The sequence below is a fragment of the Erpetoichthys calabaricus genome, chromosome 5 (assembly GCF_900747795.2).
Source record: "Erpetoichthys calabaricus chromosome 5, fErpCal1.3, whole genome shotgun sequence".
In the NCBI taxonomy this organism is placed as follows: domain Eukaryota; kingdom Metazoa; phylum Chordata; class Cladistia; order Polypteriformes; family Polypteridae; genus Erpetoichthys; species Erpetoichthys calabaricus.
This window is the reverse complement of record NC_041398.2, coordinates 249,884,028-249,899,283: the sequence shown is the minus strand read 5'-3', so window position 1 is coordinate 249,899,283 and position 15,256 is coordinate 249,884,028. Positions and strand designations below refer to the sequence as shown.

Sequence of the window (15,256 nt, the reverse complement as noted above, 5' to 3'; positions counted from 1 at the left end):
CTTTATACCAACAGCAATACGTCTGCGTAATGCCTATCTGCGACTGTGTCCGCCAAGTCAGAACTTTTTGCATTTTTCTAGGTTTATAGTAATTCCAGTGTGTATTTGTCTACCTATTTATGTATTTATCTAAAGAGCTTCTGTAAAAAGCCAAATTCATCCTTGTAGGGAGATAGAACTTTATTTTGTCCACAAGTCTAGTTACGTGCAAACTTGAAGAAAGCTGCTGAACACAAGCAAGTTCCTTAAGTGCATCTAATCTGAACTCTTCCAATTCTGTATCCATCTCGCAAGATTCATCCCAAAAACCTTAACCAAACAGGAATGTTAAAATAAGACAACTTGGATTTTCATTGTCTAGATTTACTTTTCACAGGAAAAGTGGCGAGCAATGGTTTGTGTGTTATCTGCAGTGTACTACTACCAAATAAAAGCATGAAGCCTTCAGCTATATAAAGGCATTTGGAAAGAGAATGTTACAGAATTTTTTAAAATGGAAAACTGAATCTTATGGCTTCACAAAAAGCACTCAAGTATGTTTGTACAACCAGCCAGCAAACAAGCTGTCTCATTAAATTGAATATCAATTGCAGGACAGCTTGTCTTGCCTTGTGCAGTAGACGTGTCACAAAAATACTAGATGAGTCCGCTGTTCTGCAAACAAGCTTATTCCCCTTTTGCATTCTATATTTACTCCTGATTTTGACAAATTTTTGTGAAAAGCAGGCAAGCCCTAGGTTAACCTATTAAAAAGAAATTTGGAAATTAAATCTGGCTCGGTATTAAAATGTCAGTTTCAGGAATCAACATTGGGGTCGATTCCAGCATTGTGTCTGGTAGTCCTGCAACAAACCAACGTTAGGCTTATAAATTTATTAGCCGATTTATTTTATTCAGTAAATGAAACCTATTTCTTGCATAATGCTGTACTTAACAACTGTGCAAATATGCTCTACAATTTACTTTGCCAAAAAGTGCATAGCAACTAGTCTTGTTACCAATTGTAGTCTAGCTTCACACTTTCAAGGGGGCAGAAGGCTGAAACCATTGTTAAAGCATCAGCAAAACTTGCCAAGAGTGAAACATTTAATTTAATCTGCTAAACGACAGCAAAAACTGCAAGACGAATGGTCAGTACCTTTTAAAGGAAGTGATCTGCAAGAGAAGTTTTGCATTTTTTTTTTTTTTTTTTTTTTTTTTTGAACCATTTGGGTTCTGTTCTATACTTCTATGAGAAAAAGTAGACCTGAAGCTACCTGTGCTTGAGAATTACTTGCCAAGTGTAACTGAGTGCAGAATCATACTTGTTCCAAAGTATGTTCTGGTCAGGAGCTCAGTTTTATGGACCCAGACAGATAGATTTCTTACCAGTTTGAAATTGAAAGTAACTCCACACTTTAAAATTCTGTGGTCTCTTAATCCTCGTCCCTGTGCACATCCTCTGTCCCTGCTTTATCTCGCCTAATTTATATAATTTTGAGTTGAATAATTGTATTCTTTGCACATATGGAAATTGAGTGAATTCTCTGCATTGCTACCTTCCACTCCTTTTCTGATATGAGTGAGAGATTTTTTTCCCATTGTCCTCTTGGATCTTTGAAAGGGAAGGACTGTAAAATAATTTTATATATTGCAGAAATGTTGTCTGATTCCTCGAGACTGAGCAATATTTTTTCCAGCATAGAGGAAGGTGGGAGATGAGGAAAATCGGGCAGGTTCTGTTTAACAAAGTTTTTCTGATTTGAAGATAAATCTGTTGCCTGAAAGTTAAATTTGTAATGTAATTGTTAATAGGATGCAAATATGTTGTCTAAATAAAGATCTTTAAGTAATTTAATCCCAAATGTTTTCCAGATATTAAAAACTGCATATGTTTGTGAGGGCTAAAAAAGGTGGTTCTCATGCAGAGGTGCCACAGATAAGATTCTCCATCTTAAAATGCTTTCTACATTGGTTCCATATTCTGAGTGAGTGAAGCACAATTGGGTGGTTAGTATATTGGCAATAACTTGCATTAATAAGGGCACAAAGTGGGGAATATAAAGTACTACTACAGGATTTTATTTCTATTGTGCACCAAGCCTGTGTATGATCATCAATTTGTGTAATTCCCTGTTCATTGGCCTCCCTGCAAAATCTATACAGAAGCTACTGTACATTCAGAACTCCGCATCCAGAGTCCTCACCCACACAAAGCGTGTTGCTCACATCTCCCCAGCTCTCTCCCAGCATCACTGGTTACTGGTTCCATCAAGGATTAAATTCAAGATTCTGCTTTTCGCCTTCAAAGCCCTACATAATCTTGCCCCACCTCTACCTCACTCAGCTCCTTACACTCCTTGTCGCACTGTCAGGACCTCGAGCAGTAATCTCCTTACTGTCCCATGCACCAGACTCTCCACCCTGAGTGGGCAGGCAGGTCCTTCAGTGCTATAGCCCCTTAACTCTGGAACTCTCTTCCTCGGTTTCTCCAAGTTTGCTCCTCTTTATGCACTTTTAAATCTCAACTGAAAACTTTCCTCTTCTATGAACTTTTTTCATCTGTGTAAATTTTTTTTTTTTTTTTTTTACTCTGTATGTAAAGTGACCTTGGGTTTGTAAAAGGCACTCAATAAATGTAATTTTTTTTATTATTAACTCCCTTTATTTGACTAATGCTCTATTTTTTCACCTCCTTCTTAGCCCTTTATATTGTTTACCAAAGAAATGGTGATGGAGAAGCCAAGTCCCCTGCTGGTAGGGCGGGAATTCGTGAGGCAGTATTACACATTGTTAAACAAGGCACCCGATTTCCTGCACAGGTAACTTTTGAAATGTTTGTTTATTAAAGTTATCACTTGCAGTGATACAAAACAAAGTTCACAGAACAGTTTTATCAACTTGCTCCTAACTTGAGTTTTTTTTAATGTTGGGTACAATATCTGACTTTAATCTGGTAAATGTATAATTTTGCTTAAATGTTTTTCCATTATATATGTTGTTGTTGTATTTAGTTTATTTTAAATACAGTACATTGCAGTCTGTAGTTTATATTTTTGTAACATACTGTACTATTCAAAATATAAACTTTTTTGACCATTGTACTATCCATGGCCTTTCAATATACTGCTAGATACCCAACGTAATAGCCATGTATACTTACATACAGCATGTAGCTACATTCTAGAAGTGAGCAGAAAGTCATATTTAATTAAAAACAGTTTTTAAATGTAAAGATATTTTCTGCAGTTATTGATTTATGTGGCTGGTGTGTCCTATAAATGCCTTTCTGTAGGGGGTGTGGTATGTTAACTCCCATTTCTTTATTGAGCATTTTTAATTGGATGCATTTTAGTATTTGTTGTTTCTTTTCTCATAAATGTACCCACAACAATTGCTATTTTACTGTCACAATGCTGATTTTTAAGTAAATGAAACACTATCAGACAACTGTGCAGTGCAGCACAAAATTAATACTTTTAAGTTTACAGGGTATTTTTGAGTGGTTGGTCTGCATCATTAGGATTCTCTTAAACACAACACTTCGCTGTACATACTGGGATTGATTTTTCTATCCCACTCTCTGCCAGGGGAGTTTTACAGTTTCTGGCACCTCAAGTATTGCCCCCCACCCCCTGATCCCATATACACTTTTAAATCTGAGCTCCCATACTTGCTGCTGCTTTATGCTATAATAGTTCAGCATCCATTCCAGCAACAAAAAGCTTAATTTCATTCACATTAAAGGCAACGGAAAATAATTGACATGCCAGAGTCTCCTTTTCTTGTCATAGCTAGCAAATCATATTTTTAAAGATCCTTTTTTCGATTTCATCAGTGCTTGTTTTATCTACCTCTGCTAATATACAGTTTCACATGCAGTCAATCTTCATGGCTTTATACACAATGCCTAAATCAGTAAGGCATACATTACCTTCATATTTCATTTTTTCACTATACAGTATTAACATTTTATCATTTACTATGAGGGGGTTGTTAAAATAGAGTTTTTATATTCCCTTATGCTTGTGCTCTCAGCATTCAGTTGTACCGCACAGGAAAGTGTCAACTTGGGGCCTGTTGAACAATAAATCAGTTGTTCCCCAATTTATATTTAAAGACTTACTAAAAAAAAATAATAATGTATGTTTAATCAATGTGTTTGAGAAATCGGCAACAACTTCCCCCCCCCCCCCCCCACTTTAGTTATACAAACACATTGTGAACTATGGCCTATTCTACTTTCTCTTGTCTTTATGCAAATAGCCCTGTTTTGGTAAAAGTCTGTATTTTAAATTGTTTTTGTTTTGAAGGCTTCGATTCTTCACACGCTACTTTTAAGCAACTATTAATTAGTCTGGAGAATGTTGTACTTTTTATTCACAGTGCTAAGTGAAGATCTGTGTATGTTTAGATAAAGATGCATTTCTAGATAGTGTGCATGTACAGTATATATTTGAGAGAGCTCTGTACTAGAATGTTGTATGTGCCTCTGTTCTGGTAGGATTTTAAGGTTGGTCTTCTCCATGAAGAAGATTCAGCTGCTAGTTGCATCAGTAAGGCTATATGACTAGACAAGTACACTTTTTTTATATAATAAAAAAAAAAAAGGGGCAAAGCAGATAATTACAAGAGGAAGAAAGGCACTTGTATACTTGACTGAGACTAGATATTCAACACAGTTGGAACAATTGGTCATCTTTGTCCTCGTGAAAAACCTTGTGCAACAGTGCTGAATAAGGAGCATCTCATATTGGACTTGGATTAAATAAAAACAGGATGAATTTGGAAAAACGTATAGAAAGAGAAGGAAGAAGCCCCTTTTTCTTGCTATCATGTGGCATCACTTGGCACATGTCCAAATCAACTTGAATGATGCAGTCATTTGCTTTGTAAATTGCATTGTCGTTATGTGCTATGTAAAGATGGAGTGATGACTGACATACATTGTACTGTCTGTTAGTGACTGATTTGACCATCTTTTTTTTTTTTCTCCTCCTAAGCCCCCCCCCCTCCAGAGACAAATCTGGACATCATAGATATGCCAGCCTTCCATAGCTGGATATTCACTTTTGTCTCTCGCTGCACTTGAAATACTAAATAGTGCTTTGTATTTGTAATCTCCCATTTTTGGAGCATTATCAATGGGATGTAGCTGAAAAAAGGTCATTTGCTCCAGTGCAATTCAACATATTTCATGTGAGAAGGAACCTCCAATCATTGACAATAGCACTTCTAGTTTTAGCTTTATAAAGTGGTGGTGTCCATTTGTTTTTGGGGTGGTTTTTTTTTTTTTTTTTTGTCCGGTATAATTTTAATGGTATCTTTGTTATCCAGTCCTCTTGGAAAGAGTAACATTGTTTTTATTTAATTTTATTTTAAGGTTTTATGGAAGAAATTCTTCCTATGTTCATGGGGGATTAGAAGCCAATGGGAAACCAGCAGAAGCAGTTTATGGCCAAGCTGTAAGTATTGTTGAAGATGGATGTCGTCTTTATACATTAAAGTACTAATATGGTGACTTAAGTCCAATCCCAATCTGTATTTGCTTAAATTATGGGCAAGGTGAAAAAAAACACCTTAGTACTGTTAGACCCCCTTGAGATCATGACACTTAATCTTCAATTCACAATTCTTCCAATGTATCTGATCTTTAACCAGCAAGACATAAATGTGAGTTTAGAGGATGGGAATGTAGCTCAGAAAGGACATTCTAGATGAGGGGTGTGTATGTGGCATTCTCCCCCCGCCCCCCCCCCACAAAACTTTGTGCACATGTTGACGTTCGATCTTGTTGGAGTACACTCAAAAATTTGGAGATGGTGATAGTGTTAGTCCTGCAAGGAAATTGGCATGTTTTTGTTCCTCATGAATGTTACCATTTTATTTTCACTTGCGTGTTTCAAAGGTTTCTGCAATTGCAATTTGGAGGGGACGGTGGGGTTTTATTGGTGTTCTTAGCCATGTTGTACAGACACTCTACATGCGGTGATCTTCTTAGCATTATGTCTGCCCCCACATAACTGAGTGAAATGTTGAGTTTTTTTTTTTTAACAATTCATATTACACCATGTAAAAGGATCAAGTAAATACTGAAACCTCAACATACCTACTTTGCATTGATTCAAATTTAGTATATTACCTTTGTTTGGTAGGTTTTGAAAGAGTCGCCAGTGCACTACCCTACGTTACCATAGGGACAATACGAGAGTGTTTCTTTGTACATGAGGATAGAAAGTCTGTTCCTGCCTGACATGCCCCTTGGGTTATTATGGGTTATAACCATGCAAGACACTCTTGCACATTTCCCCTGACCCAAACATTGACAGTTGCTGCATTGTGGACAGTGAGTAGGAGGCAAACATGTCCTTCTACTAGATCACAATCGTTTTATTTTTTTTTTTGCCATGTAGATACAGCACCTGGTTGCACTGAGCCGTATGCCCAGTTTCACTACACGTTAACATCTAATGACAAATTCACATTGTCATCTCTGTTGTTAGATTCAGTTTGTTCCAAAACCGGTTTAATAGCCTCTTGTTTCCTTGCCATTTATATTTTGGTTTAAGGCTTGAATATTGATGAGACAGATACCTTAGTGGGAAAGCACATAGAATTTTTTTTTTTTTTTTTTTGCAACATGACGCTTCTGCCACTAGATGGCAGCAGAATACTGTCCTGAGCATTTAGTCTTAAAAATGTAAAGCACATCATTAAACATCACCAAGAGTCTGACTGTGGGTGGGGTTGGGTTAACTGTAATTACATAGGATTCCAAGCTCAAGTCATGCTTGGTTAATGCCAAAGAGGTTAAAGAAGTGGAGTTGGGAGTGTACATTTTATATCTAGTAATGTATCCTTTAGTGTTCTGAAACTTCCTTTATTTCCTGAAAGCAAGGTGTTGTAACCTGCCATGGAGGCAAAACTAAACTTAGATTAAAGGGCACAAATTGGTCATGTGTCTGTGTGTGTGTGTGTGTGTGTGTGTGTGTGTGTAGGCTCTCCTTCTAATGAGTTGATAAAATGATTTACCGATTCTAGATTCTGTGTAAATAAAGGACTTTCTTCTTATTGCTTCAAATGAACTTTTTTTTTTTATGTTCAGGTTCACTTAGTTTTATGAAATGTAATTTATTTTGGAAACCAATTTTGTAAGTACAAGTTTAAAAAAAAAAAAAAAAAAAAACAATCGTTGAACTGTTCAGTAGTTGTACTCCTCATTCATGTAAAAGCTGATGAAACTATTTCTTTTGTTAGTATGATTGTTCAGTGATTTGCAAAGTTCATCAACAGTTTTAGCAGTTTTAAAGTTATGGCTGAATCAAACCACTTCATAAGGACACATTTTAATTATGGAGTAGTATTTTTAGGAGTGCATTGGAGATTGTCATTTTATACTTAAACTGTTGAATGCACAATTTGTTATGAAATTGGTGTAAATTTCAGTGCCAATGTGGAAAAGGATTTTAATTGTTATTTTTCGGGGTTTAAAACAGATTGTTTTGAAAATCAGCCTATTGCCTCCCAACATTTCTATAGCACATTTTCTAAAACCGGATGTAGCTGAAAGTGCTTTGCAATATGTTAAATAAAGTAGATACAAACTCTGGTGTCTTGTGTTAATGTTTTAGTTTTTGTTTGCTTTCATAGTCTTCTAAAATTTTCAGATGTCAAACATGGGCTTGTAATACTTGTAAAGAATGTGCAGCTCATGACTAATCCAATATTCTTGGATAATGAATATAAAAATATTTCTTTGTGTAATCTGCTGTTTTGGTACACAGGAAATCCATAAGAAGGTGATGTCCCTTCTCTTCAGTGAATGCCACACCAAGATTCGCCATGTTGATGCTCATGCCACCTTAAATGATGGGGTAGTAGTGCAGGTGATCGGTGAACTCTCTAACAATGGCCAACCAATGCGGAAATTTATGCAGACTTTTGTACTGGCTCCAGAGGTAAGAAGCTACATGTTTGTGGTTTTATGTATTCGTGATCTTTTACTGTATTACTTTGAATGTATTCCATTCATGCTTAGGTACACTTCATTCATAGGTAAAAGCACAGCAGCCCTGCCAAATTTTATAAAAAATTAAGGTTTGAGTGCTCATATTAAAAGTAAACATTCTGAAAATATATATGGTTTGGGAGATGTTGCTCTCTGAGGATGTTTTGGTACCATTCTTTATTCATGGCTGTGATCTTAGGCAAAATTTTAAGTGAGCCCACTTCCTTTGCTGAGAAGCAACCCCATAAATGAATGGTCTCAGGATGCTTTACTGTTGACATGACACAGCACTGATGGTGTGGCGCTCACTTTTCTTCTCCAGACAATCTTTTTTTTTTTTTTTATCCCAGATGCCCCAAACAATTGGAAATGGGATTCATTGGAGAAAATTACTTTACCCCAGTCCTTAGCTCTCCAATCCCTGTACCTTTTAGAGAATATTAGTCTGTCCATGATGGTTTTTCTTGGTGAGAAGTGGCTTCTTTGCTGCCATTCTTGACACCGGGCTATCCTCAAAGTCTTTGCCTCATGCGCTCACACATGCCTGCTGCCATTCCTGAGCAAGCTCTGCACTGGCAGTGCCCTGATCCAGAGCCATGAGTAAAGAATGGGACCAAAACATTCTCAAAGACCAACTTCTCCCAACCATCCAAGAACAGTTTGGTGACCAACAATGCCTTTTCCAGCATGATGTAGCACTGTGCCACAAGGCAAAAATGAGAACTAAGTGGCTCGGGGAACTAAACATCAAAATTTTGGGTTCATGAGAACTAAGTGGCTCGGGGAACTAAACATCAAAATTTTGGGTTCATGGCCAGGAAACTCCCCTAACCTTAATCCCACTGAGAACTTGTCAATTCTCAAGTGGTGGACAGACAGACAGACAGACAAACAAACAACCCCCAAATTCTGACAAACTCCAAACATTGATTATGCAAGAATGGGCTGCCATCAGTCAGGATTGGGTCCAGAGTTGATTGGCATGCCAGGGGGAGTTGCAGAGGTCTTGAAAAAGAAAGAAGGGCCAACACTGCAAATATTGATTCTTTGCATGAACTTAATGTCATTGTCTATAAAAGCCTTTGAAACTTATGAAATGCTCATAATTCTACTTCAGTATACCATAGAAACATCTGATAAAAAGATCTAAAAACACGGAAGCAGCAAACTTTGTGAAAACCAATACATGTCATTTTCAAAACTTTTTCCCACAACTGTAGTTCACTGTGCTTCAAGATATACCTCACAAACACATTTTGACAGTATATTCAGTATTTGTATCATTATACTTCTGCACTTTTGACTTTTAATGTTTTACAGTAATATCAGATATATATTTTTTTGCCAAGAAATGCAACATTTTTTTTTATGCCGGTTTTCGAGGAAAAAGAAATGTAACTGTAGAGAAGTTCATACTTTTTTGTTTTTAGGCATTCTGTCAAGTCGGCAGCCTCCAAAACACATGTTGGTGGTAGCCAAGTATTTTTTTTTCCTGCCACTGAAAATCCTGTGTAAAATGTTGATTTAAATCCATTATAGTAGTTAAAGTCAGAAATATGGCATTTATTTCTCATTATATTTAATTGGAAAGGAAGCCTGCAACAGTCATAGCACCTATGCTTCAGAACTGGTCATCCACCTAAAACAAAACTGTTTTTGGGGTTGGCCAGTAACTGGATGGGAGACTATCTAGGAAAAGATAGGGTTGTTGATGAACAGGTGTTAGAGAGCCCAGCAGGGGTACTTAACCTGTGGTCAGTATGTGAATCCCAATGCCCCAAGTGTAGTGACTGGGTACACTGTGCTGTAAATATGGAGGCATCTTTTGGATGAGATGTGAAGCTGAGGTCCTGACTTGCTGTGGTCATTAAAGGTACCTGGGCATCTTTTGAATACAGAATTGTTTCAGTGTCCTGACTAAATTGCCCATGACAGCCTCTTCCTTTTATGGCCCTCTAATCATCCCCTTTCCCTAATTGAGCATTTCCCTTATCCCTTGACCACCTAATAGTTAACTCTTTGAGGGCTGAATATTTTTTCCAAAAAACTGTTTTCTGAAAAACACACAAAGCAATAGATTTCACACACAAATCAACATAAAAAGTCTGTTACATCTCTGGTGGCTGGGGGCACCTCAGTGGACAGCAGGAATGCACAGTGGGCCTGCTGCATGGCTGTCTTCGCACAGCAGGTGGGTTGTGGTGGTGTTTGCAATGTAACGCAATATGTGGTGGGCCTCCCAGACGAATGCTGCTGTAGGAGCATCAGCTACAGTATATGAAAGTGTTCATCCCCACGATCATCTGGGGACCAATCCGATGATGCTGGTATCTCACTTTCGTTTTCAATGTCCATCTCCAGATCACTTGCATCAAACTCTGCGTCCAACAAGTCAGAGTTCTACTCAACGAAATTACGTAAAACATCCATGGAGTATTTTGCTTTGCACAAATTTGCATCTGGTCTCTTGCCAGATGCCGGTGCCATTTTAGAGGTTCTTAGCTCTTCGCTACTCATGCACGCGTAGGGAATCGAGGTTAAATTAACGAAGCAACTGCTAGGGGAAGGCTTTTGGTACAAAAAATTCAGAATGTTGTTGGTGGGAGGGTGTGTTTTTTTTTTTTTTTTTTTTTTTTTTTTTTTATTTATTTATTTATTTTTTTAAACTATGCCCTCAACCATGGTAGTGTAAAGTGCCAGTCCTGCTGTTGTGCTGTGTTGACCTAAGTTATGCAGATATGGTATAAAGTGGAAATGCAGACCACTGAATGAAATGTAACAGAATTGTTCAATGGATGTTTTTCAGGGCTCGGTGGCTAACAAGTTCTATGTTCACAATGATATCTTTCGTTATGAAGATGAGGTTTTTGGAGACTCTGAAGCAGAGCTTGATGAAGGTATGTATGCTAATGTAGATAAATTGGTTTATGGATGCCATTGCAATTTTTATGTCTTTTCCATCTGTGTTAGTGCAGTCAAAAGCAGTGCTAATACAGGATAACCATTAGGGCATACACTGTAAGAGTGTAACCAGCAATGGCGGACTGGGAAAAAAAAGCAATGCAGCAATGTGTCTATTTTAGCAAATGAAAACGAGCCACTAATTTAGGGGTGGGTTATTTTTGGTTTTCGTAAGTCGCCAGTAGTGGATATAGGAGTGTCATGCTGTACTTCCTAACAAGATCTTTGCACTCCCATACATTTATATGGTTGGCACTTTGTTTGTGTTGACAAATATATTCAACTGGTTTATCTTTTCTGACCTAGTACTTTGCTTCTCTGTAGAATCTGAGGATGAAGCAGAAGAGCAAGAAGAGGAGAGACCACCTTCGCCTGAGCCTGTGCAGGACAGTCCCAACAGTACACACTTTGATTCTCACCCTGTCCCGTACGTATCACGCTTTCTATATTTACATTTATTTGCTAAGCAGAAGCTTTTATCCAAAAGCAACTTACTTTATTGTTTAGCTCTATTGTAACATTAGGCTAAGGCCTGTTCAGCAATTGTAATACAACAGGTAACAAAAGTTTATTGGCACAAGTGAAAAGGTGTAATAGCTTGTACATTTACAGTCAATAAAGCAATTACACATAAATAGCCAAGAATATAAAGTATCGCAGCACAAAGTTTTTTGTGTTTTTCTTTTCAATTAGACAGATATTCACAAAACAGATGGGTCTTCAATTACTTCGAGTGCATTGAGGGAGTCAGCAGTACAGATGCAGGTGGGCAGCCCGTTCCAACTCTGAACTACACACAGAGAGTCTGGATTGAGACTTGAAGCCACGTAGAGGTGGAATCAGCAGATTGTTTCCTTGTAGACCCGAGTGGGCAAGAAGGAGCACAGCATCTCACCAATGTCTCCATATACTCGGGTGCTGACACATTGAGTATTCTGTAGGCAAACATCAGGGATTTTAACTTAATGCGTACTGTTACAGGGAGCTAGTATAGTGACCAGCTGGTTAAATAAAGACGGGCTGCTGCATTCTGGATCTTCTGCAGTGGCTTGATAGCACATGTGGGTACTCCTGCCAGAAGTGAGTTGCAGTAGTTGCAACAAGACCAAAGCCTGGACCTGAAGTTATGCTGCATACTCTGTCCAAAAGGGCCTGATGTTGCGGATGTTGTACAACGTGAACCTGCATGAACGAGAAACAGTAGAAATGTGGTGAGATAAATAGAGCTGCTCATCAATCACCATCCCAAGGTTGCAAACTGACCTGTTGGGTGTTCATGACAGTGAGCCAAGCTGTACAGAGATGGTAAGTTGAACAGACTGGTGGTTAGAATCGTGAGAAGCTCCGTTTTTGCCAGTTTGAGCTGTGGGTGGTTTTCTTTCATCCAGGTTGAGATCTCAGTAAGATATGCAGAGACTCTATCCGACAGCGTATTGTCCCCTCTCTCTTGGGGGTTTAGGGGGTGGGCGGAGGGAGAGGACAACTGGTACTAGGATGTATCATCGGCATGGCATCGATAAGAGAACCCATGTGATTGGATTATGGAGTCCATCAGGGTGGTATACAGAGAAAAGAGTAGAGGACCCAGCACCTATCCTTGGGGTACACCAGTGAACAACTGCTGTGCCTTTGACAACTGCCCTCGCCAGGCCATTCTGTAGTATCTGCCTGAATAGGACCCAAACCATCTGAGAGCAGTCCCAGTGATGCCAAGGTCAAAGAGGGTTACAAGAAAGATGTTGTGGTTGACTTTGTCAAAGGCAGAAGAGAGGATTTGGAGCAGAATTAGGATTGATGACCTGTTATCTCTTGCACTGTGTAGCTAGTCAACCACAGTCGGTAGAGCTGTCTGTCGAGTGGTTCCTCTTGAAGCCTGACTCGTTGGTATCCAGCAATTACTTTCTATACAGCTGGTTCAGCTGTTAGTAGTTATGTGAACAAAAGATGTTTGATAACCAAAAGAGCACGTAAGGCCACCAAGCTTTTTTTGTTAGCTAAGAGTTAATTTGTCTCAATACATCAAAGTTTTAAAAGCAGTCAGTTTTCTATTCATAGACATCTAAGCAATTGTTTGTTGCTGAATCTGACCTTTGGTGTGAATAAGTGCATCCTAATTTGCCTCAGTGCTGTTCTTCGTATCTACTAGCTATTCCGTTGATGCCTCTGATACATACTATACACTAACAATGCCTACCCAGTGTCTGCAGAATTCTCAAGCTGCAGATAATTGAGCCTTGTATTGACTTTAGATTAATAATTCAGTTTGTTTTGAGATATACAAGAACTACTGAAATGTCACACATGACTTTTTTGTTTAAGAATGTTTTAATGTTTATCCAATAGTTTAAAATTTAATGTTGCAGTAACATTATGTTGGTGAGGAGATTTACTTGGGTTAATTTCTTCTGTATATCACTGAAACACTAACAGGCATTGGATATTTCTTTTAAGCATCATGCATATTAATCTGTCTTGCAGTGTTAAGGTTTTCAGTACCCCCTGTTAGAATGAAAAAACAATGCATTTTAATCACACACTACACAGCCGAGGACCTACTGCAAGCATTAGCATTGCTGCAGCGGTTCATATGCCAAATGATACATCTGCGGTTAACATGTACATTTTGGGTTCAGTGTGTTACACAGAAGAAAGCTTAATTTGAAGAATAGTGATAAAATATTCCTGTTCATACTCTAAAGCAAGCAACACATACCTCAATCCGTTTTTTTAATTCCATTTTATAAATAAAGCAAGTTTTTGTTTAGGAATAATATTGCCAATAGGGATATTGTTTTTAATTTTGATTATCGTCCAATAAAAAAAAAAAAAATGAAATAGTTCACAGTTCTGAACTGATATGGGGTGGTAGTGCCAATTTTATCATACCATGACCCAAGTATTGGGATTATGGAATTTTTGTCTGTAAAGTTATGTGAACTTGAAATTTTGAAGGATACCAGTTGTAGGTGTTTGGGGCTGTGTAGCTCAACATTACCTTTCTCCTCAAATGCTTTGGAAAAAATGCATGTTCGGGATAAAAGGTTTATAGTTCTCATTTTATCCTTTTTGTTAATGCTTATACCTTGAAATTGTTCACATCAGGCTCAACCACTAAAAGCCACAACTCATTTTTGAAGGCCAACAGAATGCTGATCTAAGCATTGTGGCAGTCAGTTTTATAAAGGAAGATCACAAACGGCCCAAGAGGGAAGAGTGTTTGTTCTTGGTCATCTGCTTCTGTAGCCTACTGTTCTTAACATAGAGTCCTTGCATTGCAACTGAAAGTGAAATGTGGTTCAGAAAAGTAGTAGCAAATTAGCTGTTGGGTGGTACATTAGTGCTACTGCTTAAAAATCTCTCTCCTTAGCCTGAACTTTCTGCCTAGTCATCTCTTTTGGAGATATTCTTATTCATATACAATGCTTATTACCCAGTGTACTAGTTATTTTTTATTTATATATATATATATAATAAATATAATTTGTAAACACTTTCCCAGAAGAAATGAATAATGTCCATCCTTGTGAACAAAGTGTCCTTAAATTTCCAAGTATGCCCTTAAAGTGCACAATATCTGATTCCTGTTGGTCTTAATGAGCATTAAATCAGAAGTAGCTTTTTGTTTAACTGGGTAATTTTTGATTATGATTATATTGCTGTACTTTCCTGAGGGGGTGTTTTTAGGTTTGATGGGAGCCCCAGGGCTGACCTTATTCTCAATATTTTTTGGGAGTATAGCAATGGTGTAGCAGAGACACTTGAAGAACCTACTCCAGAAATGGACCCGGAACCTGAACCTGAGCAAAAGAGTGAAGAACTGAAACCTGAAATTGAGGAGAAAGTTTTAGAGGAGTTGGAAGAGCGAACGCCTTCACCCCCTTTTGAACCTACATCTAGCACCCAAGAGCCTCCCAAGGTCTGTTACTAAGTTCAACTCCCATTTTGTTTGTGTGTTTTATGCTTATTTCCACTGCCAGTCTGTGTATTTTTTTAATATGCTGTGCTTCAAACAAAGCAAAAAGGGTTTTAAATGCATTTGCCAAATATGACCAATCTTCTTCTTGGTTTGTGATTTGTTTGTACTTATTGCGACATGGTAAAATAAAAAAAAGTAACGTAATTCAGTAGACCCCAGATTCATAAGTCTTTATCAGTTGGTTAAGAAATGCTTTAGACTTTGTTTTAAGTATGAAATATTGACAGAATTTTCCCCCACTCCCCTTCTATTGTGTCAGGAGTGTCTGAGTAGCTACTCCTGTCATCCTTTAATTACTGCCTATAAATAATGCTACATTTTTCTGGATTGCC

General features: G+C 37.9%; 2 protein-coding genes across 6 annotated transcripts in view; one reads left to right on the top strand and one right to left on the bottom strand.

Moving 5' to 3' along the window:
* Positions 1-15,256, bottom strand: part of pkd2 (polycystic kidney disease 2) — a 913,849-nt gene that overhangs the window by 553,676 nt on the left and 344,917 nt on the right. The window lies entirely within an intron of this gene.
* g3bp2a (G3BP stress granule assembly factor 2a) overlaps positions 1-15,256 on the top strand; it is a 47,783-nt gene that overhangs the window by 20,236 nt on the left and 12,291 nt on the right. For all 4 annotated transcript variants that reach the window (XM_051928171.1, XM_051928170.1, XM_028802763.2 and 1 more), the window contains exons 2-7: positions 2,683-2,801; positions 5,363-5,444; positions 7,764-7,937; positions 10,794-10,884; positions 11,273-11,375; positions 14,687-14,864. In XM_051928171.1, the coding sequence (XP_051784131.1) occupies positions 2,707-2,801; positions 5,363-5,444; positions 7,764-7,937; positions 10,794-10,884; positions 11,273-11,375; positions 14,687-14,864 (723 nt within the window). In that variant the 5' untranslated portion in view covers positions 2,683-2,706. The remainder of the gene's footprint in view (positions 1-2,682; positions 2,802-5,362; positions 5,445-7,763; positions 7,938-10,793; positions 10,885-11,272; positions 11,376-14,686; positions 14,865-15,256) is intronic.